The sequence below is a fragment of the Neopelma chrysocephalum genome, unplaced genomic scaffold, assembly GCF_003984885.1.
Source record: "Neopelma chrysocephalum unplaced genomic scaffold, ASM398488v2 Primary Assembly neopelma1_63, whole genome shotgun sequence".
Classification (NCBI taxonomy): Eukaryota; Metazoa; Chordata; class Aves; order Passeriformes; family Pipridae; genus Neopelma; species Neopelma chrysocephalum.
In genome coordinates, this window is record NW_020897720.1 from 8,686,922 (window position 1) to 8,712,949 (window position 26,028).

The window sequence follows — 26,028 nt, forward strand, 5'->3', positions numbered from 1 at the left end:
TCTTCCATGTGATTGATTGTTTGTTTGTTTGTTTGTTAGTTTTTCACCAACACCTGTTTAGTACTGATATTCTTGAGTTTCCCTTGTAGCACTCATTCAAAAAGAGCCCAAACTGCTCCTGATTGAGTTATAAAGCCTCTTGCAAATACCTGTGCACCGTTGCAAACCATGTCTAGTTGCAGAAGCCATCAGCTTTGACTGTAGTGGTTTGGTTTGGATTTTAATTTGACCAAAAGCCATTTTTACTGGACTAAATCCAGCTGTAATGTAATCCCTAGTTTCTCATCTGTATTCTTGAAGACTAATGGAATAGTAAAACCTTCCTAAAGATAACTTAAATATGTTGTATGGTGTCCTCAGGGTAACTTGTGCACTAAAGCTGTTTTCTTTCCCACTCTGTAGAGGTATCTCATTAAGTGAGATACGCACTAGTGTCATTATTAAGTTTTCATGTGTTTCTCAGTTTTGATGCTAATCTTCATGTGTGTGAATTTTTTTTCCTTTGCAGCACCAATGTGGTTATGAATTATTCAGAAATAGAGTCTAAGGTTCGAGAAGCAACCAATGATGATCCATGGGGACCTTCAGGGCAACTCATGGGAGAGATTGCCAAGTAAGTGATAATTTGACTCAGTGATGAAGAAAAGAAAGGCGCATTTTATATAAGAATGTGAAATTTGCTGCTAAATCAACTCTGCGGTATGTAGACTGATAATGTTGAGAAGTTGCTGTAAATCAAGTCTTATTTTTTAATGAATAATCTTAGAATGTATTGAAAACTGTCAAACAAAAAATGAAGTCCAAGTATTTTTTAAATTCTTGATTTTCCATTTATGTAGCCTCAAAATTATTTCAATATATCTGACTTTTTTGGAGTGTTTATTTTCAAAGTGCCTTTTTGTGACTTTTCCAAAAAGAGCAAAACATGTCAAATTCTTCCTTGAGCTTTTTTGTCTGTTAAAATTAATTTGACTAGTCGCAGTGGTTATTAGGGTATTCATATTCAACGTTATTTTCGTTACAAATTAGTAAAGGTTATTTTACTACCTCAGATTTTTCGAATTACTTTTTTTTTTTCTTTTGTAGTCCTGGAATGTAAATAAGTAAAACCGGGGATAGCTTTTTCCCTTGTAATGTCACCCGATGTGCCTGGGCTTAGATCACGCTGCCATCTACTGCCAGCCCTGAGTCTGAACAAGCCGTTGTGGCAAAGCACGGAGAACATTTACTCCTTTTGTTTAATTCTTTAGGGCTACGTTTATGTATGAGCAGTTCCCAGAACTCATGAACATGCTTTGGACTCGAATGCTGAAAGATAATAAAAAGAACTGGAGGAGGGTTTATAAGGTGTGTATGTCTGAGACTTCGTCTTGGTGCTCGTACCGTGTAGTGCCTTGTTTAGATACTCCTACAGCACTTATTCCACCAGTAACCTGTAATTTCTTTCTTAACTGTTTTGTAATTCTGTTAGTGAAGTCAAAGGTGTCTTTCAAATGCTGTATGTGAAAAAACCACAAAATTTCTGGTTTTAGAAGAGTGTTTAAGATCCTACTTAATGAACGTAACAGAGCAATTACATTTTGCTGATATTCAAGTGTTGGAGTAGCATTCGCAGTTTGAATCTACCCAAAGGAGTTGTTACAGAGCTCCGGGAGAAGGAGGTAAGTTACTGTGCTGTCAGGAAAACATTTTTGAAGGAGTTCAAGAATACCTGAAATAAAATGCAAAGTAATCTTAATTTTCCGGCAATTCGTAATTCTTTAAAAATTGTAGTTTAACTTTAAGTGGACCAAATTTTCTTGCAGATCTTATAACACTTTTCCAAAACACAATTAGGACATAACCGAGTTATTTGCATTTTTCTTGTCTTTGGTGAATTAACATGGTACAGAAACTTTTTCCTTGAGATTGTATCATGCTGCACTTGAAGTGGTGTTCAGTGTTCACTGAATTATGCAAATATAACCTCATTTTTTAGATTTGATGTAGCAGACTAGCTTATATTCTGTTTTCCTTGATGCCAGGATTGTAGCAAGACGCAATTAATTCTAAAGCATGGTTTGTGCTTTTCACAGGTGCTTGATGTTTTGTAGTCATAGTAATTGTTTTCCCTGAAGTACAATAGAAATTAATATTTAATGCTATCACACGTAGCTACTTAATGTTATAAAGACTTCTTGGAATTGCTTATCAGGTTTGGATTGGATGAAATATAATGATAGTTTTAGCTGATAAAGGCACTTCTTCAGATAAGGTACATTATTTTTTTTTCTGGATAGAAATCCTCAACATAACGAATTGAAATTAAGGTATTATTTAAACTTCATTTGTTTTGTCACTTACTTAAAATTGTCCTGAAGTACAGTTTTGTGTATCCACGGAATCCTGCAGAAGGCTTCTTAAATTCCTGTAGGAGTTACTTTTCAGTGAAAACCATGGGAAAATTGTGAACAAAAGAGGCAAAAGAAAGTGCTTTGTTTTGCAGGGTTAACTTTTTCTCTTAAATTGTTACTGCTTTCTCTTAAAATAAGCAGTGGCTGATAAAGGTAACAACTTGTGATTTAGTAGTAACAAGTTAGGGTTTCACAAATACAGTTTTGATAGTCTAAAGAGCAAAAGGTTCATGTGAGGAAAACATGTTTTTTCTTTGTGAACCATATAATAAGCATTTATTTTAAAAGGGAAAGTCTTATTGCTTACTAATTTGGGGAGGGGGGTAGGTTTGGTTTTCTATTGCCTATTTAAAAAAAAAAAAGATAGAGCTTTTGTTCATGCAATCATAAGGTGCTTTGTATTTTTATAGTCTTTGCTGCTCCTAGCTTACCTCATAAGGAATGGATCAGAGCGTGTTGTTACAAGTGCCAGAGAACACATTTATGATTTGCGATCCCTGGAAAATTACCACTTTGTAGGTGAGCAATAGAAAAATCTTATAAGCAAATTAAAACAGTAGTTGGAGTTGTCAGTCACCTGAACCAGCTTAGAAGCTTCCCCAGTCTAATTAAAATGTGACTGTTGCCAGTTGTGTGAAGAGTGCAGAATCCAAGACGTGGGGCCCTAGAGTATTAATTAGTGAAGACAAGAACTTGCAGAAAAGACTGGCTAATAACAACAGAACCAACACAACATGAGTGTTCGGGTTTATATTAAAATATGCACTAGAGACTGGTCCCCTGTGGTGTCCGTAAAGGAATAGCTTTAATCATATGGGAAGAAAAGGTTAGAGCTCCAAAACACACACATCTGTTTGAAGCTGGGGTTTTTTTCCTCCCACCAAATAATATTTACAGTGCAAAGGCAGCAAGGCCAGTGTGTGTTTTGAATGTGAAAAAGGCTGGAAAGGAGCACATTTAGCTTATACTACTTCCCAACTGAAAGCAGTTTTTCAAAAAAAACAGTTTTACAGTGAGACAGTTCTTGCAATGAAACTTGCCAAAACTGTGCTAAAAAGATTGAGGGGAAAGGGGGAATGTTTTGAGGGGTTAAAATTGTTCAAGTGGAGAATATAAGTTCTGTCTCAGTCTTTATTAATCTTTCCAGTGTTTCAGCAGCAGTTAGATGTTTCTCAGTACACCGTTCAGTGAAAACTCATTTATCTAAGGATGAAAATTGGTGTTAAAGTGTTTGGTCCCTTTTAAACAGATGCAGTGGACCTCAGTAGCCATAAAATCTTTGATTGCTTTGTTCATAATTCAAATTTTCTTATCATTTTGATGTTCACTCTTGCTGCCTCTTATTTATTTTTTCCTTTTTCCCCCCATCTTCCATCCATCATCTCTATCCTGCATTACCTATACAGATGAGAATGGCAAAGACCAAGGGATAAATATCCGCCAGAAGGTAAAAGAAATGGTTGAATTTGCTCAAGATGATGATCGGCTGCGGGAAGAGAGGAAGAAAGCAAAGAAGAACAAAGACAAATACATTGGGGTTTCCTCGGACGATGTTGGAGGGTTCAGATACAGTGAGTACTGGGCTTCCTTGGTCAAGGATTGACAATCCCCACTTGGCTTAGATCACCTGAATAACTACAGGAATTTCTAATACGTTCCTGTTTGTGCTTTTTCTTTATGTTTCTTAACTGTCAGTGTTACTATTATAAAGGAAATCTTGCATATTTCCCCCCCATACAAATTTAAATGAATTACTTTAAAAAACATAAGTTAGTCTTTTCTGGTCATAACTAACTAGCAGCTTATACAAATAACATTAATGCATTGACTTAATCCAAACTTAGCTGTATTGTTTTTATCCATAGGCAGAGTCTCCTTGTGAAATGAATGCTGCTGTAGCAGAAGTAGATAAAGAAATGCCCTTGTAAGTTAGGGTTTCTTAGCCAGTCTTTTAATCAGAAAAATAAAAGTGATGATGCTTTGCACCCAATGTGGCACAAGACTTGCTTTACCTCCTCCTGCCAACCTCCTTTAGCACCACTAGTTAATTTGGGTTAGGGCTCTTTGGGTTAGGGCTTTTTGGGTAGTGATCCTGTTTGGGTGGCACAGCATGGGTAGATAGATGCCATTAGACATTTTGGTTTTCCAAGTAATACTGGAAAAATACCTGTGGATTTTCCGGGGTCTGTCAGATCTGACTTTAAATGTAGGCACTTGCTTTCTCCTTGCTCCCTAGTCCCTGTCATAGTGTGTAGCAGAGATCTGAGCTTGAACTGGCTTTTATATCTGATATATCCCAGCATGCCCTCCATGATCCAGCTGTCAGTCTGTGTTTTCTTTGGCCTGAGTAAATCCTTGGCTGCTTTTATTAAGGGATGAGTATCAAAGTCCCAATGGCACAAGGCTCTGGGTTGCTAGAATCGGGGAGTTCTTTGAGAAGGGTTTGGTGTAAGAGCTGAGCAGTAACTGTGCACAACTTAAAACTTCACCTGTCCCTCTCTGGTGCTGTCTGTGTGATTTTTTTACTCTTCTTCACTGGGAGCCTTAAGCTTAGATTTACTCCCTTCTGGTTTTGACAGATTATTTCTCTGTTCTCTATTTTTGTCATATGAAGAGTAATTGAAAATCTTTATTTCCATGGCAGGATATATCTTGTTTTATTATATTCCTTTAGGCTTTTGCTACCTGCTTGGAATTCTGGTGACTCTCTTTTTAGGGAATACTTATGAGTCACTGTATTTGTGCTTTGAGTACATGTCCCTCTGTTCTTTCCCTGAGCTTATCTTTTGACTTGCTCTGTAAAGAGTCGGGATCTATCCTTTTATGCTGGGTAGAAGCCTTTCTCCATATGCTCCTTAGTTATCACTCAGGCTTTTTAATTTGAAGGACTAGTTTCTTTGTCTTGTATTTAATTTTTATGATATTTTTTATTATTCCTTCGTTTGGTGAGTAAAGTAAAAAATTAAAAAAAAAACCCAAAAGAATCTTTCTAGCAGCAGAAAACAAACCTTTTCCAGGTGAGATTTGTAATCAAAAAGATTCTAGTTATTTAGACATAAATGCTTGTATATTCAGATTTTTCCTTAGTTCATTTTATCCTGAAGATACTGAGCTCTTAGTTGGTTTCTTTTTTAATTTTAAAATTTCTACTGCACAAGGAAACCCTTCTAAAGGAATCTGCATTAAAGTGCTTGAGAGCCTGGCATAAACTGAAATAAGGCCATTTTATTCTCCTGCAAAATTTAACAGCAGTACATTTCTTAGTAGTGTCTCCTTTTCCAGTGATAAAGATCTCACTGAGTATCTCAAGGATTTGTAACAGATTCTCTACTGAAAAAGTTTGATTGGTCTGAACAACTATCATTGGAGACTTGCACTTATGTCTTTAGTAAGGAAATACATCCTCTATCATACGAAATTATCAGGCAGGTATAACTTAAATTTTGCACCTTGTAGTGCTGGAATCCATAATTTTCTTTTTATTAAAAATGGCTTAATTGAATACATCTTGAACGTTACCTGAGCTGCAATGTCATTTCTGTGGAACTTGAAGTAATGATTTTTTTCACTGTTCTTCCATTCTGCTACTCAATTTTACTCAGCTTAAGTAAAAAAAAGTATAGAAGGTATCTTGTTTCGTGTGTGTGATGGCCTGGAATGTAAAATGTTTGTCTAAAAATGTTGTCTAGAAACTGAGCTGTTTTCCTTGCTTTTATACGCCTTTATATTTTGGGCAGAAGGTCCGAGAAGATCACAATACAAGTTAAAGTGTGATGTGCTCCTGATAGTTAAGTCTTTGTTAAAATGTTGGGGTCTTTTTCTTTTGAATTAAACTCAGGTTGGCTGTGTGTATAAATAACTCAGACTTAAGTGTTTTAACCTTCCTTGTTGGGATTGTACAGCAAATGTGCTTATTTCAAGTAAAACCGACAGCTGTTTGTAATCTAAGATACCAGAATGGAGGTCTTGAATACTTGATTAGAAAAAAAGTTTTTGATTCCTTGATAATAGTGTTCAGTAAAGATGTTCAGGGTACTCAGTGGCTGCTGAAAAGATGAATTGCTTTACTGCCTCTTTTTTTTTCATCTCTTTAAAAGGTTTCTTTAACTCCTAAGTGTGGAAAAGAAAACAGAAAGTTACCATGCATTGTACACATCTTTTGATATTTTATTACTGTGCTTTTTTGTATTCCTGAATGTCAGTGTAAAAACCCAGTGATTTACCTCTGAGCACACAGCTTGGCCAGGAATGGAATATTCTGCATTAAGTGACTGTTCCAGAACTGGCATGTCCCCTTTTTGATCAGCTGCTTATGCAGCCAGGGTTGATGGTGCCGCTTGTGCTTCTCCAGCAGAGTCCAACAGGATCCTGATGTGCTGTGCATTAGGGTTGTGTCATTCTCATAAACAAAAGTCTTTGAATCTGCATTTTTGCCACTTAATGATTGGCATTCCATGCTGTGCCTTGCTGTAATAGTGTTGATTCAGCACGGTGGGAGCTTTCAGATTGCTTTGAAAACTTGTAAGGCTTTATGTAAGTGGGGCAGGGGGGCTTGAGAGGGATTCCTGAAAGACCACAGGCATTTTTTTCTTGTGTTGTCTTTAATATTTCTTATTTTTGTCTTACACAGGTGAAAGGTACGATCCTGAACCCAAGTCCAAATGGGATGAAGAATGGGATAAAAAGCCAGCTTTTCCATTCAGTGATAAGTTAGGTGAGCTAAGTGACAAAATTGGCAGCAGGATCGATGATACCATCAGCAAGTTCCGAAGGAAAGATAGAGAAGACTCTCCAGAGAGGTGCAGGTACTAACTGGAGTTATTTTAACACAAATTTATCTGTGAAATCACTATTATAGAGCTGTTTGACATCGCTGAATATTCCTTACAATACTCTGCCATTCCTTTGTCCAGGAAGCCTGTTTGGGTTCAATACCTACGTCCTGGACTTCTTATGCAGGTCTTCCTGGCCTTAGGGAATAGTGTAGCTCTGGCAGTAGTTAACTACTCTTGGCTGCTTTCCATTATTGCCCCAGCTTAGAAAACTGCTGGCAAAGCAGGGAATTTGGCTGAAATTTTGTAAGCTTTTCCTTGTCTCAGCAATTCTGTGGTCTTATGCCAGAGTACCGAAGGCTGCCACTTAATGCTACACTTGCTCTGAACGCTGAAGTGCCGAGGAAGAGGAAGATAAAAATTGCTTAGACTTAACTTGATACAGGGCTGCTTCCCTGAGCTGATCCCAGGAAGAACAGCCTGCAGGTGGCTTCTTAAAAAAAGTCCATTTCAGTTGAACCTTTTCAAGAAATTTCTTGTATTTTACATCTGGTCATTAAATTTTCTCAGTAAGGAAGAAAACCTACCCTGCTTTGCCTCCAGAAAGAACTTTACATACATCACACTTCAACAGGTGCATTGAATTTAATTATCTGGAGATCAAGTTCGTACTTAACAGAATCTGAAATTGCTGTAGAGAAAGTGCTCAAGTATATTGAAATAATTCCCTTTTGGGAAACAACTTAAAATTCAAATTTGCACTGAGATTTGATTAATATTTTTTACAGGAATGTCTTTAGATACAGTCACACACATATATACATATGGGTATATATGAATATAAAAATACACATGCACACGTGTCTGTGGTGCAAGAATAAAGCAATTTTGCACAGAAACAAGAAATAATGGTAATGGTAGCATTTCTGGGGAAAAGGCTGGTATGGTCTTCTTGCTGGGGCATTAATAAATCATAAAACTGGTATTCTTTGCACACATCAGGGTTTCCTCTTAGAACTTGCTATCAATGGACTACAAAGAGAAGGGATCAGAAGGAAAGTAAACAATTTCAAATGTAACAATGGTATATTGCTGTGTGCTTTTCTGTTCTTACCTTTCAAAAGCAACTTGTCCCCTGATGTCTGCAAAGCTCTTTTTTTTTTTTTAATCTTATTTCCTTTGCTTTATTTCTGAATGGCTCCTGGTCTTTTACACTGGATAAATTCTTGTACTTTTCAGTGGTCTAGGCAGGCCTTTCTGAAGTCCAATCTTTATCAAAAGCAGCTTATTTTGATGACTTCTTCACTGTACATCTCTACCCCAAGTGACACTGATCTTTTTCTCTGGCTAATATTACATTTTTCATTTTTGTTTTGCTCTTGTAACCCTTGTCCCTTCTGTTTTATTTTTCTTCTTGTTTTTGGTATATGTCAGTTGGGGAATTTGTCTTGAAATTTGTGAAAGGACTCAAAATAGAAGGAGGGTTTTTTTGGGACATACATAAGCAAAGCCAGTTAGGTGATTGCAGGTTATCCTGTCCTAAGAAGGAATCCAGGTTGCAGCAATGTGGTTGCTTCAGCTCCCATCCTGGAATTTCCTTTTGGCTCCTCCTGGCATGGTGATTAGATAGCATGGAAGCTGTTTTATCAGAGTGTTCAAATGAAGGGGCTTCTTTCCACAGAAACCATCGAAGGATCGAAGAAGATTAAACTCAAGGTTATAGGCTGTCTGTATTTATACTTAAAGATGCTGTAACTACAAGCCTTAGTGGGTGCTCTATTAGCAAAATACTGCATTTAAGTATTGAAATGGAAAGGAAACATGAAATTTTAATTATCATATAACTTAAGCTCAAAATAAAAACATACTTTTATAAATGCCTCACAAAATCAGTGCATTTCTGTGTTTTCACACTTCAGTAATTTTTTTCTAAAAAATTTACTGGCTTATTCATAGCCTGCTGCTATATAATAACAATTAAGTTGCCATTTCACTTGGAAAAGTGACTAAATGGTGATACTCACTCAGCTGGCAAATGTGCTGTTATGTTCTATTGTTTCTATTATAATAACTTTATAAACATTATTACTTGAGTACCGTAAAGCCAATAAAGGCCTTGAAGCACAGAGAATGGGACTTACGCATCTTCACTGTGGTTAATGGAATTTGGAAGACATGGTCTTTTATGTACCAGAAGAACTTGGCCAAACTTCTGGATTTCTGACTTTACTTGCAAAGCCAGTAGTTTGTATAAATGGAAAAAAAAATACTTGAAGTAATGAAGAACTTTAACAAAGAGCTAAGAACTGTGATACAGACTGTTGAGTGTACAGTAGATTTCAGTGGAACTGCTCTACACAGCAAGCTCTGGAGGAGCTGGATCTGCTTAAGTCTCAGTAAACTACTTTTGTTGCCTTAAAGTATGTTCAAAAAAAAAAACCCACACCACAAAAAACTTCAGGCAAAGAGAAAGATTGTGTCCATACTTTGATTCCTAGAAGTTATAACCATGTACTTTCTTTGCAGAAATGTTTTTTGTTATTTGCTACACTGCTAGCTAGAATTTTTATTTTTAAGTTAATTCTGTAATTCTCAGATGAAGCACTGTAGTTTTACTGAGCACAGTAAACACACTTAAAGTGAACATTCATCTGTAATTATTTTTTTTGTTAATGTGACCATGAAAGGAAAATAAAAAGTGGATCTCCTGAGAGGGTTTCAAAGCAGTAGAGGTTGTCATAGAAAATTGAGTCTATAATATTTATTCTCCTTTCTGGGATATATGTTTGATTTCTTTTCTCAGAAGCTTTTAGTCCTTTATTTTGCTGTAGATCACCAAAGACTCACTTTTTCATCCTTGCATTAGTGAGATTGATCTGTAGCAGTTCTGTCAGGATCAGACTTCAGTTGTCAGTCGTTTCCTCAACCCACAGAATGTGTATGTGGACTTTGTGGACTCAGCAGTGAGGACAAGAAACATATTGCAGCAGGTTTTAAGAGACTTACTTTATGTTGTCCTAGCCTTGGAGGCTTTAAACACACATCTGAAAAGCAACATCATCCACACTCCTCCGAGGCTTTTCGGATGGATGTGCCATGTGCACCATCTAATGTGCAGATCTGTCTTCTCTGGGGGCTCCTGTTAAAATCCTGATGTCACAAATGGAAATGTGGTGAGTGGTCCCCTCTGTGTTAGTGCACACAGGTGGGTACCTGCACAACTCCAGAACTGGGACAGTGGGACTGCTGTCACACGTCAGGGTTGAAGTCCCTTGGAAGAATAAGGTTATGGTGGTGCCATTTGAGCTCCCTTGTCTGTGTAAGGGGAGCTCAAGCCAATCCCAGGAGTTGCTGATTGGCCAGCAGCTGTGATATTTACCTTTTTAAAAGTAAAAAAATTGAAAAAGGGAGGGAGCATTTGTGTTCAGTGATGTTACTGAATTGAGGTATCCCCAGTGGTGAGTAGGTAACGTGCATAGAGGAAACGACACAGGCAACATGTTCCAAAAAAGCCAACCATTGTTAGCAGAGAACAAAGGCTCCCCTCCAGAGTATATTGCAGTTACTGTCATATTCCCACTGACAAAGGGACAGCCTTTCTTAAATCTTGCAGTTTTAGTATTCTAATGCATTATTAAAATATAAAACCCTTCCACTTTCAACTCTGTTGCTAAGGGAATTACTATTCAAAATGTTTCAATGTGTTTAAGCTTTCTTTATAGCAGTTCTCCCTGCTATGTACAAATCTTGATTGTAAGAGGCAACTTGACTGTTGGCTGAGGCCAGTTGGTTTGTTTGTGAAAGACTTAAAATATAAAAGTGGAAAATGTAACAGATTAAACAAATAGTATGCAGTGGCATCTAAAGTTTTTGCCTAAAAGGGTGACATTTTTGGTTTTTTTACATTTTAAGAATAACTGTGTGTGCTCTGATAGAAAGGGAATAGTATTGCATTGCATAGTTCTGTAAGCATTCTTTCCCCACAAACATTTTAAAGAATATAAAAGCCTGTTTCTCTGGAAAAGGAAATGAGCTGAAATACCAATGGAGCTGTTGAAACCTGAAAGATAGTGCCTGTATTTGGTTCATTGCTTTCTGTCTCTTAGTATAAGTACTAAACAGAGCTGCCAACTTAGCTTTTTCTTGCTGAAGTGTTACATAATGTGTGGAGGAGTTCCTGTCAGAAGGTAATTCCGTGTACTGGATTTAAACACTGATTTCCTGTTATCCTCTGCTGTGGACTTGCAGTTCATGTTTAACAAAATAACCTGATTTTCTTCATCACATCTGCACAACAGGTGCAATGCTGTGTGATGTGATGGGTTATGTAAGGGGGAAACATTTCCTTTTTCAAAAGTAGCAAGAAGCAATATTTTTATTAGAAACTGTTGCTACAAGAAACTGCAGTAACCAAAACTCTTGTGGCTTAAGCCAGATGTCCACTCAAGGAACTGAGAAGTTCATCACGAATGCTGTGCTATCACTTTTGTTTTTCTAGTGACAGCGATGAGGAAAAATCTAGAAGAGGTAAATCTCCCAAAGCTGAATTTAAAGACGAAGAGGAGACTGTGACAACGAAACACATTCATATTGCACAAGCTACAGAAATTACAACCATCAGACAAAAACGCTCAGCAAATCCTTCAAAAACCATTGACTTGGGAGCAGCAGCACATTATACAGGAGATAAAGCAAGTCCAGAACAGAATGCTGCTCATCCTGCACAGCCTGCAACAAAGGTGAGACAGCAGGAGGGCACAGTAAAACATGATTTTGGAAACTGCTTTCTTCTGACCTCAGGCGATTTCTAGTTTAGGGTAGAATTTTTATTATGCAGCGTTCAAGGGAATTATTTTATCAGGAATGTTTAGTTGTAGTTTTCAAAGTCTGTGGAACAGTTTAATCTGTGTGATTGATTTAAGATGTAGAATATTTTAGATATAGTCATTACTATGTTTTACTCTTCAGAAAAGCAAAGAGAAAACCTTGGCCTGAAGTGTGAAGGATTCTCTGAACCTGCACAGTTATTAAAAAGTCACCAAATTCTTCAGTTACAATAAAAAAAACCAGACCTGAGTCATGAGTTTTTCTAGTATTTGATTTTACATTTAGCCACTTTCCACTGATTGTTGGCTTCAAAGACAAATCTGTTATCTCTTCAAAGTAAAAGAAAACAAAAAAAGCCTTCCAAAAACCTCGAAAACTTCTCAATGTCATTTGATTGATGACATCATGAGATCTGTTGTGTCATTTCTTCAGGCTGCTGTACCCTCTGGCAGCAAACCATCGAATGACCTGGTTGACCTGTCGTTTGATGGAGCCAGCCAGCCAGCTTCCACAGGTAGGCACATTTTGGTTTTATTTCAGTAATGCATATTTGGAACCAATTCTGTTTCAGGCTTGTTCAAGCTTGTTTGTTGCTGTATAGACAGAGTAGTAGATAAATGGAGAAATGAATACTGAAAAACAGTTTAGAACTGCCTAGAACCTTTAGTAGCAAGGTACTCTGTGTGCTATTGCGTGGGACTAATAAATGTTAGCAGCACAAAGATCAACTGCCAGATCAGTCTGTCAGAAACTGTGTATGTAATGCAGTTATTTATAATTAACTCTAAAAGCAAGTGCAATTCACTCACATTCAGGCATTTCTCACAGTGCAATGCAAAGGGTGGAGATGGATCATCTCCACAGAAGCTTTCATCTCAAGTATATGGCAAATTTGTTTCTCTTGGCACTTAGTTCATCCAAACCCTAATACCAAAAAGAAATTACTACCTAAAAGTAAAATTACTGTTTTTAAAACACATCCCCCTGTAAATGTGCAAGTATGCTGACCTTCATATGGACTTACCCTTAAGCTCTCAAAATGCACTTTTTAGGAGTGTGTTTAATTTTAGTGCATTGCATACAGGATTGGTAGAGGCATTCAGGGGCTTGGTGGTTTGCTTTTCAGAACCTAAGACTTTAAATTTAAAGGCATGTTATTGTGCTTACCAGTTCTTTGTAGTAAGGGGTTTGGTTGTGACATGGAATAGAAAAAGGGCTTTGTGCACTTGTGGTCTGCTGGCACAGTTGGGAGAGGGTTAACTGTGGGCAGAATTTTTTGTTTAAAGATCACTTTGAGTAGCAAATAAAATATGAGCATGTGCCTTTTTGTAGGAAGGAACCTTTCACAGAACTTCTCCCGTTTACAAATAAGCAGTATCTCATGATATATGGGTTCATATTGACATTGTTTGTAAAAGTGTATGTGTATATCTTAGGCTGACCTGAGTGTCTGCTGTCCCCTTGTTTTAAAGACAAGGTAAAATCACAGAGGCTGTACCAAAAAATGGCAGTCCAGAGGGGCTGGAGGCCATGTGTGTGGCATTTGTAAAGACTGCTCTTACTCACTTCTAGCTGAAGCTACACCAATTCTGGGGTTATTGTAGGGGGAACCCCTGATTTTGTATTGTAATGTATGAGCACAGTACTGTGACCACTCAGAGACACCTTCCTTTCATCACTATCCTACCAAAATGCTACATCTGTAAGTATTCAATGCACTATAAAATATATCAAAACTCTACTGGAGGGGAGGGAAATTGTCGTGGTAATTTAGTATCAGACATCTGTCTTAGTCCTTATTTCGAGTAGATCTTTAAAACTTTGTTCACTTTTGTTTTTGGGAAAGGAGATATTCTGTTCTGGAATGTGTTAATTCCTAATGGTTAAGAAATAAAATTCATTTCAAGTGCTTTGGTTTTGTGCACAAATGCTTAAATTTAAGGAACAACTTATTTTGTGCTGTTTCCTGTTTTGTTAACTTCATGTACAAAGGTGTTCATTGTACATTGGAGTTACCACAGTCCCATGAAATTTTAAGATCCTGGAGCAGAGCCACTACCCCAAAATCAATACTGAAACAACTTCTATCCAGTTTTTATGGCAGAAGGGATTAGAACCTTTTTTTTATTTACATACGTGTATGTGTTTTTACTTTTATAAAAATAAAATCACATTGAGAATAGACGTTTCCACTTCAAATGGAACCTGCCCATATTTCAAACAGAGCTATGGCAGTTTCCATATTACAGTGTATTTAAATCTTTCATCAGTTTGGCTCTTTGCTGTAGTAAGCCTTTTTCTCTTTACCTTTTTTTCTTCTTTTTCCAAAGCAGCATTTAGAAATGGTGCTGAGAAGAGGCATATTACCAGCTGGTCCTGCTAAATAACCTCTGCTGACCTGAGCAGGCAGATGGAAAGGGTTCATTTGTAGTGACAGATCTCGCATGGGAATCTTTGAGGCCAGCTCATGTTGAGAAGATTAGCACTGTCCTTCACGTGCAGGTCACTTGTTATGACCACTGCTCCTTGCAGCACAGGGTGTGGGAACATTCCCAGTGTCAGGCAAGACACAGGGAAAGGGTCAAATGCAGCCTTTGATCTGTCTTGTGAAGGAACTGGCAGGGAAGTGATGTGAATTCAGGGAACTCAGGATTTGCTTATCTGTGTATTTTCAGGTGCAGAGATGTGGAAAAGGTTGGTTGGGCTCAGTGTTACGTGTTACTGAAGCAACACAATTTGTACGTGAGGGGGTTGGTTTATTGCCATAAAGAAGACATAGAATCCATGGTTAGACCTGCTGGAAATAACTTTTTGGTGTTACTGGAACTGAGGTTCTTTAACCTTAGCTTGTGATACCTTTCTTTAGAGAGTTACTGCATTCAGCTTAATCTCTATCATCTGGAATTCGATTTCATTTGAGAACAGGCAAGAGAGGTAGAAGAGAAGTTTACTTGATGGAAAATGTTAAGGGGTTATTTTGGGTTTGAACCTTATTCTGTTTTTAAAATTAAATTAATCCCTAGACACTTAGTCAGGCAGCCCAAGGATAATGGGTATAGTATGAGACCATTAATTTTTTTTTTAATTTGGTTTTTTTTTTTTGAGCATGTAGTCAGCAGTATGTCATCTATGTTACTCATTCAGCATATAAACTCTCAAACCACTAACCTGTTGTGAACTCTGGAAGCACATAGGTGATGAAAAAAATTGTTTGAAAATGTTCATTGCAGTAGACAGAGTAAACAGGATCAGAACAGGGTTTTTTAGCTTAATAATTTACCAGCCCCTTTTCATTCTCAGGTTTCAGTCAAATAAAACTTGTATATAAACATAAGTAAGATGCTTATTAGATCACTTCAGAATTTATCAAAGAAATTCCTTAACTTTGTGTGAAATCTTCTCCGTCTTGGAAAGGTGGTGAAAGGGTTTCAGTAATGCTGTATTGGTGAAAATTCAAAGAGAGCATCCTTGCATTCCCTGCTCGTGTTTTATATCTGATATTACATTCTCAGCAAGAAGACATTTCCCCTTGGAAGAACAGTTGCCTTCCTGGCAACGTCTACAGTAGAATAACATTATAAAGAAATACAAGTACACATGTATTAGGAAGTGAATGGTTCCTTTTATTACTGCTGGCCATTTATTAAAAAGGAGATGGTTCTAGTTTAATTAACCCAGTTGAGAGTAGCAGATGGGGCAGAATGTCTTGCAGCGATAAGACAATTCCGAAATGGCACCAGATGTTGGAAACTGTCCCTGGTGGTGTTTGAGTGCAGCACAGATGTTCCAGTCCCACCTGGCTGGTTCCTAAGCACTGCAGGCTAAGCAGCTGTGATGTAACCTATATAATGTAGGCATAACACTAAAAGCAAAATAATTGAACTGCTGCAGATTCTTCTAAGGGTGGGACTGCTTGGAGGTGAAATCTTTGAGGACAAACAAATAAGGTCAACTTCTTGGCTTCCTCAGGTCAGGAATCCGAGCTTAAAAGCAGTACCAACAATAACTGGGTGACTTTTTTTTTTTTTAACTTTTTTCAGTTTATTTTTAAAAAGCAGTTTTACAGTATGGTTTTTAAATCTTCTGATTTTATACCTTTACGATATCTTTTAAGTGAAAAATTGTTACTCTGCTGTATTCAGAAGTTAATAATTTATATGCTGTATACAAATGTCTAGTTGGAAAACTTAATGTTCTCCTTCTAGAAAGGGAGCAAACTTATAAAAAAATGAACACAAATGCAAACTCTGTCCTTGAAATCCCAATTCAAGAACATTACAGAATCAGTCATGCTTTAAGTAACACAAAAACTAAATATAAAGTGACATGTAATTTTTCATAGGAAGCATAATAAATTAGTAGGAATGTTTGGCTTTTTATATAATGCTCTCAAAGTTTTAATTTTACAAACTGCCAAACTAGTAGCATTTCTCCCTAGTTAAAAACTTGTTAATCTTTTTAATATATCTACATTTATTTTTAGAGATGACAAAAACTTGCATATTCTTCCCTAGGAAGACAAAACTGCAAGATCTGCAAGGTAGTTGGATATAATCCAGTTTATTGTTGCTCAGGGTTGTATAAATATAGTATGGGGATGAAGAGGAAAACAGAGCTGACTTAGGGAGCAGAATCAATAAATCCATTGTGTCAAGTACGGAACAGCTTTTCTTCATAAATCCCACATGCAGTTGTTTCAATGGATCTTTGCACAATCCTGTAACAGCTTTTGGCTTCCTTCTGTTTCTAGGTGGACCAACTGACCCATTTGGAGGATTTGCTGATTTTAGTTCACCTGCTGCTTCAGCAAGTTTCCCATCATCACCAGGTAGGATTAATTTACAGATTGATTTAAGCGTCAGAAGAGGGGAAGAGATGCCACGTGGCATAATTGAAAGTCACCTCCCTTTGCATGGCAAACTGTGTGTGTAACTGGACCACAAGTGCTACAGGAGTAAGGAAGGTACCCACTGCCTGGCACAGCCTGTGTCTCCAGTGTCCACAGGGTTGGTTCAGTGCATGTGCAGTCATTTTGCAGGCAAACATACAAGCTGTTACATAGACATGGCCACCATCTGAACAAAGTTTCCCTTAAAATTGGACTAGAAAAAAATAAAATATACTGGGGAGCCACCTAAAGCAATCAACTTCCCTTTGGTGGAATGTTTTTGGGAACCTGCAGTGCTACCCAGACAGAAGAGGGCTGCAGACAAGCAGAGACTGGAGAGAGCTGACTGGCTGTCTTTTGTGAAGTTAATTTGGGCAGGAGTGTTTGTGACTGGGGGTTCTCAGTCAGAGTGTGTAGGATTAAGTACAAAATGAGAAGCTAATAGCAAAGAGGTTGATCAGCAAATCTACCTGTGAGCCAGCTTTTAGTCAGTGTGTTTATATCTCTTCCTTTATTTTGCTGTGTTAGGAAAGCTGTGTTACCTAGATTAGTTAATACACATTTAATTTGCTTGGTAGGAAAGAACTGCTCTAATTTTTTTACAGGCTTTCTTAGTCAAACCCAAGTTGTTTTGCAAACACAAAGCCGCCTACTATGCAAATAACTCCTGTGTTAATACAGTCTAAATTGATACAATCCTTTATCTGCATTAACATGATTAATCTATTCCAATCACCATTATGCAAGGGACAAGGAGTCCTGTGAAATGATTAATCATTCCTGAACAGTGTAAGCCCCTCTAGAAATCTTTTCCTTCTTGATTAATCATCTTTGAAGTCCTACTGAAGGGGCAGAACCTTCTCCCTTTTACCCCCACTTCCCTTATTGGTGCTCAGTGCACAGGTCTGAACACAGAAGGAGCACACTCAGCATTTACTTATCTATCAAGAATATTTAAAGTAGGTTTTAATTTTTAATATGTAATACTAATTGAAACATTCTAATATAGGCCCCTCTTTGTGAGGAAGATCAAAGCAAATGTTCTAGTAAGGCCCTGAGCTAATGAATATTAGCCCACTTCATGCACTGAAGTTGTTGGCAATACTTGAATTTTGTGAACAAATTTACTCTCCTGCTGTTCTTTAAATTGTAATGTGTTGGTAAAGATGGAGATGACTAAAGGTTCAAGGTGTGTGTTGATAAATATTTACATGAAGTGTGACAGACTGCTGCAGTTACACGTGAGTGGGTGGAATACTGATGTAGAAAATGGCTATGGGTGGCCCTTATGGAACCAGCCACTGGATAGAGCAGGAAATGGAAACTGGCACTGAATTAATCTACCCCAGCTCTATGTGTTTGAGTCTTCATTCACTCAGCTAAAGAAATTCAAGAGATTATTTAAATGTTCATTAGCATTCAAACTTCATTGCATGTGGCAACGATGTTGCTTGTGACTGCTGAAGTACCGAAAGTGTATCAGTGAGATAATCAAAAAGCTGACCTAGGCAGTGGCTCAAACTCAGAACACGATGCATTGTGTGGCATGAGAGCTTTTTAAATGCTGTTGCTTTGTATTCAGCATCTCCTGGAGATGATGTTTTTTAGCTTTTCTTCCCCCAACACTCCTGTGAAGCAACACTTTTCTTGTTAATCCAGAAACATGTGTTTTTAAGGGAGGTAACATCTCCTCCTGTTTGACTCAAAGGTTATGACATGCTCTCAGTTCACTGGTTTGTCTCAACATCTGTGATGCTGAAATAGGTGCTCTTGCAGGTGTCTATAAACAGCTCATACTATTGGATCTGTCCTCACAGTGGGATACAGTGAGAGCTGTGTTTTTATTTAAATGCTTGTCTTCAAAAACCTCGTATATTGAAATGAAACAATGTTTAAGTGATGAACTAAGAGTTCAGCAAAGCTGCTGCTGAGAGAAATGCTAGATCCAAGACTGAAATTCTCCTTCAAGCCAAGGCATTTCGTTCAGAAATCAAATTTAGAAAACCTAATGTGTTTTACATGAGCACTTCATGGAATGGGAAGTGCTTATTCCTTATCTCAAATAAGCATTCCCTGACAACCTGCTTTCAAAGTTCTGGTTTTTACTCCCCTCAGCATGGTTTTATACAAAGAGCTACTAGTTGTATACAACCAAATTTTTTTGTCTTTGTTTTATCGTGATGGAATTTGCTTTATCAAGTGGCTTGTTCCTGACAACAGCTCTCTCAGCAAATACCAGGATGCTGAGATAAAAAGCTGATTAATGTTATCAAAGTTCTAGGTGTTGTTTTGACTGTAGCCTCCTGTGTACCCCTAAGTTATCTTCCAGTTATACTTCAGCCGAAGAAAACCTGTCCCTGCTGGTCTTGCATCCACAGGTGACATGTTATCAAACATCCTTCTACTTTGTGTATGGGTGTTTCATATTTCCTTTCCTACCTTGTTAAAATTGTTGGAATATTCATGAGAGGGAATGATGTCCAGATGGAGGTTCTACCTGCAGATGTTAATCTGGACGGACACAGATCAGCTCTCATTTGTTTCAGTTCATGGAATATGGCATTTGCTCAGCGCCTTTCTCTAAGTCTTCTGCCTTTCTTCTCTTCTCTTCCTTCCTCCCACACTGTTGCCTTTCCTTCAGGTACAGCAACAACTGGAAATGGAGACTTTGGTGACTGGAGTGCCTTCAACCAAGCTTCTCCTTGTCCCAGTGCTTCATCTGGAGAGCTCTTCAGCAGAACTGCACAGCAGCCAGCTCTAGAGCTCTTCGGTAGCCCACAGCCAGCTTCGGGCCAGCCTCCAGCTGCTTCAAATTCTACAGATCTTTTTGATTTGATGGGTCCCTTTCAGACAACCATGACCACCACCCAAAGCATGAATTTCACCATGATGAGTGCCAGTTTACCCATGTCCAGGTCACAGGTATGCTGTTCTTAGTACTACTTGCTAATGACCTACCTGGTTTCATCTTTTTTCTTCTCCTTAGTCACAGCATTGAAAATTAATCCATCTGACTCCTGGAATGCATTAGACCTGGTCATTCAGATGTGATCAGCATGTTGTAAGAAAGTTTTGTCCATAAATGTTTGAATAGCCTACTAAAAAGAACAAGTCCTTTATAAGCCAGTGTTCTCAGAGATGGTCTTCATTGATCTAGGAAGTGTTGCTGCTTTTTTGGAGAAGTTGAGGTTGATATTTTAAAGCCATTTTCTACAGCATGTTACAGGTTTCCAGCCTGTTTTGTTGGGGTTATTTTGTCTTCTGTGGGAAAAATTAACACCTCTTGTTTAGTCCAGTTTCCTACTGGTAAATTCTTTCAAGTGAATCCCAACAAACTTCTCTTTTTTAGCCTCTGCAAACCATGAACACGATGATGCCGAAGTCTAACTCTCTTTATAATGCGACAGAGATGGTCCAGAAGAATGCAAGCAAAACTCTACCCTCAACTTGGTCAGATCCCAGTGTAAATATCAGTTTGGACAATTTAGTACCTGGGATGCAGCCTTCAAAACCCCAACAGCCATCGCTTAACGCCATGATGCAACAACAGAGTAAGTCATCACTGCAGTGTTTTGTGTGCACACTGAGCCCTGTGAGCTCAGGCTGGCCCTGAGATCTGAGTGCTCTATCCTGCTGTTTTCCTACCTTTAGTCACACTGGTTCCTGAAACTACTGCAGTGTTGAGACACAAATTATGTTTTCTAAATGGAGATTGATGTGCCAGGAGGCTGGATCTGTGCAGGTTCTACTGCAGAGCTTGCACCATTGCTGTATCTTGATTTCAGGCTTCCTAATGCTTAGAACTTCTCTAGAATATGCAGAGCAGCATGTATTGGTAAAAAATTATATTTAAAATTTTTATAGAAGTTTTCTGAGTCTTCACACAGATAATAGGGAAACAGGCAAAATAAAACCACAGAATCATTAAGGTTGGAAAAGACCTCTATGAATATCAAGTCCAACCTTTGACTGATCACTGCCTTGTTAACTGAGTGCCATGTCCACTTGTCTTTTGAACACCTCCTGAGATGGGGACTTCACCACCTCTTTGGGCAGCCCCTTCCAATGCCTGACAACCTTTTCAGTGAAGAAATTCTTCCTGATGTCCAAATCAGGAAATAGCTGTGGGTTTGGCCATTGTGTATCCACGCTCACAGCAATTACCACATAAGTTTCTTAAAATACCTGAGCACCTTCAGTGCCATCAGATCTGATCAGTGATTTTTGTGTGCTTTCCCTTTTCTGCAGATATGCAACAACCCGTGAATGTCATGACTCAAAACTTTGCAGCCGTGAACCTCAGTCCTCAGCCCAACGTGATGCCTGTGCGACCCCAGAGCAGCACGTTGATGGGAGGGCCCATGCCCGTGGGGATGGGAATGCCCAATGTGATGACAGGTACAATGGGAATGACTGCCATGGGACCCACACCGATGATGAACCAGGGAATGATGGGAATGAACATGAACATGGGAGTGCCAGCTACAGGAATGGGTTTGACGGGCACAATAGGAATGGGGGTACCCAATATGGCTATGACCACTCTGACTCCTGGGACTGTACAACCCAAGCAAGATGCCTTTGCAAATTTTGCCAATTTTAGCAAATAAAGATTGTAAAATAGATAAATAAAATGAAATTAAAATAAAATAAAATACAATAAATGGGCAGGCTGAATGAAGGATTTTTAGCTGCACAAATATAGCTGAGGAAGGGATGGAAAACACTGATTAATACTTTTTTTTTCTTTATCAGTTAAAGTGTCTACATAAAGAACCAAAAGCTATTTTCTAAATGTTGAAATAACTAGTGTTCAAATTCTGGAGAGGTGAAAGATTCTTCTAAGGAATGTGTTGGATGATTTTACAAAATAATTTGTATTAAGACCATCAAAAAACCTTTCCTATGTAGAAGAACCAATTTTAACTTTGAGACTTGATGGAAGACTGGATTGGGGACTGGATAAAAATGTTTGAATCTAATTTTATACTTTTCTTTTTTCTTGAAGAGCTTTGACTTTCTTTTCCCCCTCTCCCTGATCGCTTTGTCATAATTGGATCATTCCTTTTACTACCACTGAGTCCACAATTGTGAAGTCACTCAAGTACTATGATCAGTTTTTTATAAGAATATATATTTTTGTCCAGAAATGGCTTACATAAGTGACTATGGCTAATTCAAAGGGACCTGGAATGTATATATACTTTTGCTAATGTTCCAGCCACGCTGCTGTATTACCCAAATTTTTATTGTAAAAATTCTCTCTCAGCAATTTGGTAATCAACAGATTTTTGGGGTCTTAACATGCTTCTAATGTTATATCTGATATCCCGTGGAAGTCTAAGAGAATCTTTATCCAAGACTGCTGGAAGGTTTCCTTTCAGAAAACTCCAGAAAATGTGCTTTCTTGGAGTTCTTTTTCCAGTGGCACTTGGTGTCCTTTGTAGCACCAATGTCCCTATGGAGCCACTGGTTTAAGGCATCAGCAGCAAGTGAATCACACTTCAGTGATGTAAATCTATAACCCAACCTAATCCAATGGCATTGGATCTTGGCTTTTATACAACACTTGGTGATTCTTTTGTGTAAATATGGCATTAGCAGCTGTGGAATCCAATAGAGGAGTAAAAAAAAAATATATATATTAATAAAGGAGACCTGTAGCAGTCAAAGATTTTACTGATTTACTGAAAGCAAAAGAATGAATTAAGGTTTTTGGGGTTTTTGTTTTTCCTTCTGTAATTCTGCATTTAAGTTCACATGAATCAAGATTTTAGAATCTGGAACACAAAGACATTGTTATATTCACAAGCTGGGAATATTGTTAAGAATAAGCACTATACTATAGGTATGAAATTTATTGCCTCCCTTTTCTTATGTTGAATTTCTTTTTTATTATTAAATTGATAAAACTTTGTTTCCATTGTATTCATAATGTTCTGTTATACATAACATTAAAATGTTCATTAAAATCAGTGTTGGGCTGCTTTTCCTTTCATTCCATTTGACGTTTATGAGAGCATTTGGGGAAAAAAAAATAATTATAATTTGGGCAAAGTAATTTTTATAAATAATTTAAAATTGTTTAATGACTTCTTATCTGAAGCCTTTCCTATCTGGCTCTACTGTTAGGAATTAAAAATGAAGCAGGCAAGATATCCTGACCCGCTCCAGCCTTGCTAATGCTCCATCTACAACATTTCTAATTAGGCAGAAATTCATGTACTTCAGCTAAGTGGTAATGAAAAGTGATTCATTTGCTGAATAAGAGATGAGAGTGAGTGTAATTAGCTGACTGCGGTTTTTAATCTTTCAACAATTCAATGTGTTTAAATTAGTTTCAAAGAATAGGAGCTTTCAAGTGTTGTTACATCAAAGTAATCAAGGCAGGCTTCAGCGGCTGGGTAGGAGAGATCACTCTGGTTCCTGTTCTGAAACCTTTACACTTACTTGGAATAATCATCTTCAGACCCTTTAGTTGGAACAGATGGCAAGACTCAAACTGGTTCAATCTATGCAAAATTGTGGTGGGAAGAAAGCTGGTTCCAGAGGTGGTAGGTGGGGGGGCAAGGAAAACTAAACCTGTAGTCAGTGTTACCCTGTCATGCTGGAGGGTTGCAGTGCTGCTCAGTCCTCTCTGGAAGGTTTTTGGATGAGTAGGATGGGTATTCCTCCTGGTGTTCTTTTAAGGTGGGTTTGGCTGGTGAAATAGTCAAGCTTTGAGTTGAAGGATCATGTCCCTGTTCAGGTTGTTCACATCTCACAGAGCAACCAGTGATTCTAATCAAGACAGTGATAACAAAGCAGATTTGTGGGGGGTTAGAGTGACTCCAGTGGAAAACATGTGGCCACTTTGGAGTGGACCATTGGGATTGTGCCAATTACACCTTAGTCAGGGGTGCACAGGCTCAGGGAGCAGCTGCAGTGCTGAACTGATCCCTGTTCATCCTATGGATCAATATCCTCATTACGAAGTAGGGTGTATGGAGTGGGAAAAGCAGCTTTGTCAGCCAGCCAGGTCATCTGCAGGTGGATGAGAACAAAGTCCTTTGATCCAAAATAAACATCAAAAAAAACCAACAAAGATTCCTTCAGAACATGGACCAGGGGCATCCCTGTGCATCTTTTCTGCAGTGGGGTAGGTAGCCTGGGGCATGGAATTTTTGTCCCATTCTCTCTCCCAGTTCAGGCACGTGGATCACAGGTAGTAGTGCTTAGCAGAATATAGTTTACATTTTTAGATAAAGATCAAATGTAATAAAATGGGTTGGTTTTGCTTAAAATAATATTGAACTTGTTTAAGATAAATATCATAATATATTTCCATTTCTGATATTTCAGGTATGAGCAAAACAGCAAAATAATATCTTTAAAAATGATCTTTCCAGGTGAAAAAACAAATTAGCTACTGTGGGAATGGGGACAGACATGCCACCATTTATCAGCTGCTGCTGAGTAGAGTTTGAATATAACCAAAATCATGCCACTGTGTTACTTAGTACAACTCCTTTCTTAATTTTTAAAGCTGGGTCCAACTGTACCTGTGATCTCTGGGTTTGGCTGGCTGGGTGCTGTGCAGCACTTGACTGTATATGTATATAGAATCGTGGAATTCTATATATATAATTTTATGAATTAACTCTGTGTCTGGTCCTAAGAGGTAAACTTTTACCACCTCTGGATTCTGTAGCTTCTGAAATCAGTAAGAGTTCAGTTAAAATGAGTGAAATCCTTTGTAAACGATATCTATACTTTAGAAGAGGAGAAAGGGGCAGCAGAATCCAACTCTGTGTTTGGCTTTTTTTATAGAATCATTAAAAAAAAGGCATCTTGATGTGTACAAAGGAGTAATAAACTCCAGAACAGGTGCAGGTTCAGTGATAACTTGAGCATCCACCATGTTCTACAAAAGAAATTATATTCAAAACAGCTAAACAAGGGTATTTATAGCAGCATCTGTTTCAGCTCTATCTGTCAGCTAAGAACAGTCTGACACAGCTTAGGGGAGGTGGGGGAGGGATTTATCAATGAAGTGTTTACATAATGCAGGCAGGCATTGTATACTCAAGGTGATACCAGCTATAACAGGATAACAAATATCTAAAGACACTTTTATTCTCAGAGGCCTTTGCTCCAGGAGTCGCTCTACAAAATTGCCTCCATGTTCCTCTGTGCATGACTGTAAACACTTTCATAGCAGATGACATTTTATAGTACCATCACTTGGTTCTGATTAAAGCTTTTAATGCAGAAGGGTTTGGTTTGAGGGTTTTTTTTTAATTTTTTTTTTCCTTGACCCCGAGTTTTCTTTCAAGATGCTACTGACTAAAATTCAGGATTGTTTCAGGTCTGTTGGGTTTGCAGACATATTGAAACTCTTTATTTTAGGCAAAATATTTGCATGCAGAGGGAACTTTTTTGTTAATACAGAAATGTCAGCGCAGTTAAAAAATCTCTCATTGTGCAGGGCCAGGTGCTTGCTGACAGACTGGACTGAGGGAAACTAAAATTATGAATGAGAGATTTGGAAACTAAATCCTGAATACCTGCATACTTCCTCTTATCTCCCCTGAAGCTCTACCTGCAGCCAGGGAAAAGTAGTCGCCCTCTTCTTTCTCTCCTGGTAATGGAAGTGCAGCTCCTTGGGACAAAGCAGGGCTGATGGTCCTTGTTGGCTGTCACGACTGAGGGTCTGTGCAGTTCCTGCCCATCAGCCAGGAACAGAATCCCCATGAACCTTGCATTCAGAGCTGACTTTGACATTTTAAACATTTCTGTGAGCAAAGAGCTTCCTGAAGGTGGTGGCAGGAGGATGGTGGTTGTTCCAGCCCTGCTTTTGGGAGCTGCTTTTAGAGCTTGGAGGAAAGAAGTTGCAAAAAATAACTCGGTGAATCAGGTTAAGGTTGTAAGACTGAGAAGGATGCCCCATGGAATTTGTAAGTCAACTTGTACAGCCTGTTCGATGATCTGGTCACAGTTTTATCTAGCTGGGATGTCATGGAATTTTGCTTCTCTGTGTAAAATGACCGTTAAAAACTTAGATGTGTCTCATTTCATTTCTCCCTGTGTTTCTATGTCCATTATTCACATAAAGAACAATAAGAGGTAAGAGAAATTCTACAGAATGGGGAAAATGAAGAAAGATGCT

At 38.1% G+C, this 26,028-nt stretch overlaps 1 protein-coding gene across 1 annotated transcript in view; it reads left to right on the forward strand.

Annotated features, from left to right (window-relative positions):
- Window positions 1-22,855, forward strand: part of CLINT1 (clathrin interactor 1) — a 46,453-nt gene extending 23,598 nt beyond the window's left edge. Inside the window, exons 2-12 of the mRNA XM_027682442.1 lie at window positions 509-613; window positions 1,251-1,347; window positions 2,804-2,912; window positions 3,800-3,964; window positions 7,024-7,198; window positions 11,664-11,904; window positions 12,425-12,506; window positions 16,743-16,820; window positions 19,522-19,802; window positions 20,230-20,431; window positions 21,129-22,855. Coding sequence (XP_027538243.1) covers window positions 509-613; window positions 1,251-1,347; window positions 2,804-2,912; window positions 3,800-3,964; window positions 7,024-7,198; window positions 11,664-11,904; window positions 12,425-12,506; window positions 16,743-16,820; window positions 19,522-19,802; window positions 20,230-20,431; window positions 21,129-21,490 — 1,897 coding nt within the window. The 3' untranslated portion in view covers window positions 21,491-22,855. The remainder of the gene's footprint in view (window positions 1-508; window positions 614-1,250; window positions 1,348-2,803; window positions 2,913-3,799; window positions 3,965-7,023; window positions 7,199-11,663; window positions 11,905-12,424; window positions 12,507-16,742; window positions 16,821-19,521; window positions 19,803-20,229; window positions 20,432-21,128) is intronic.
- The last annotated feature ends 3,173 nt before the right edge of the window (window positions 22,856-26,028 follow it).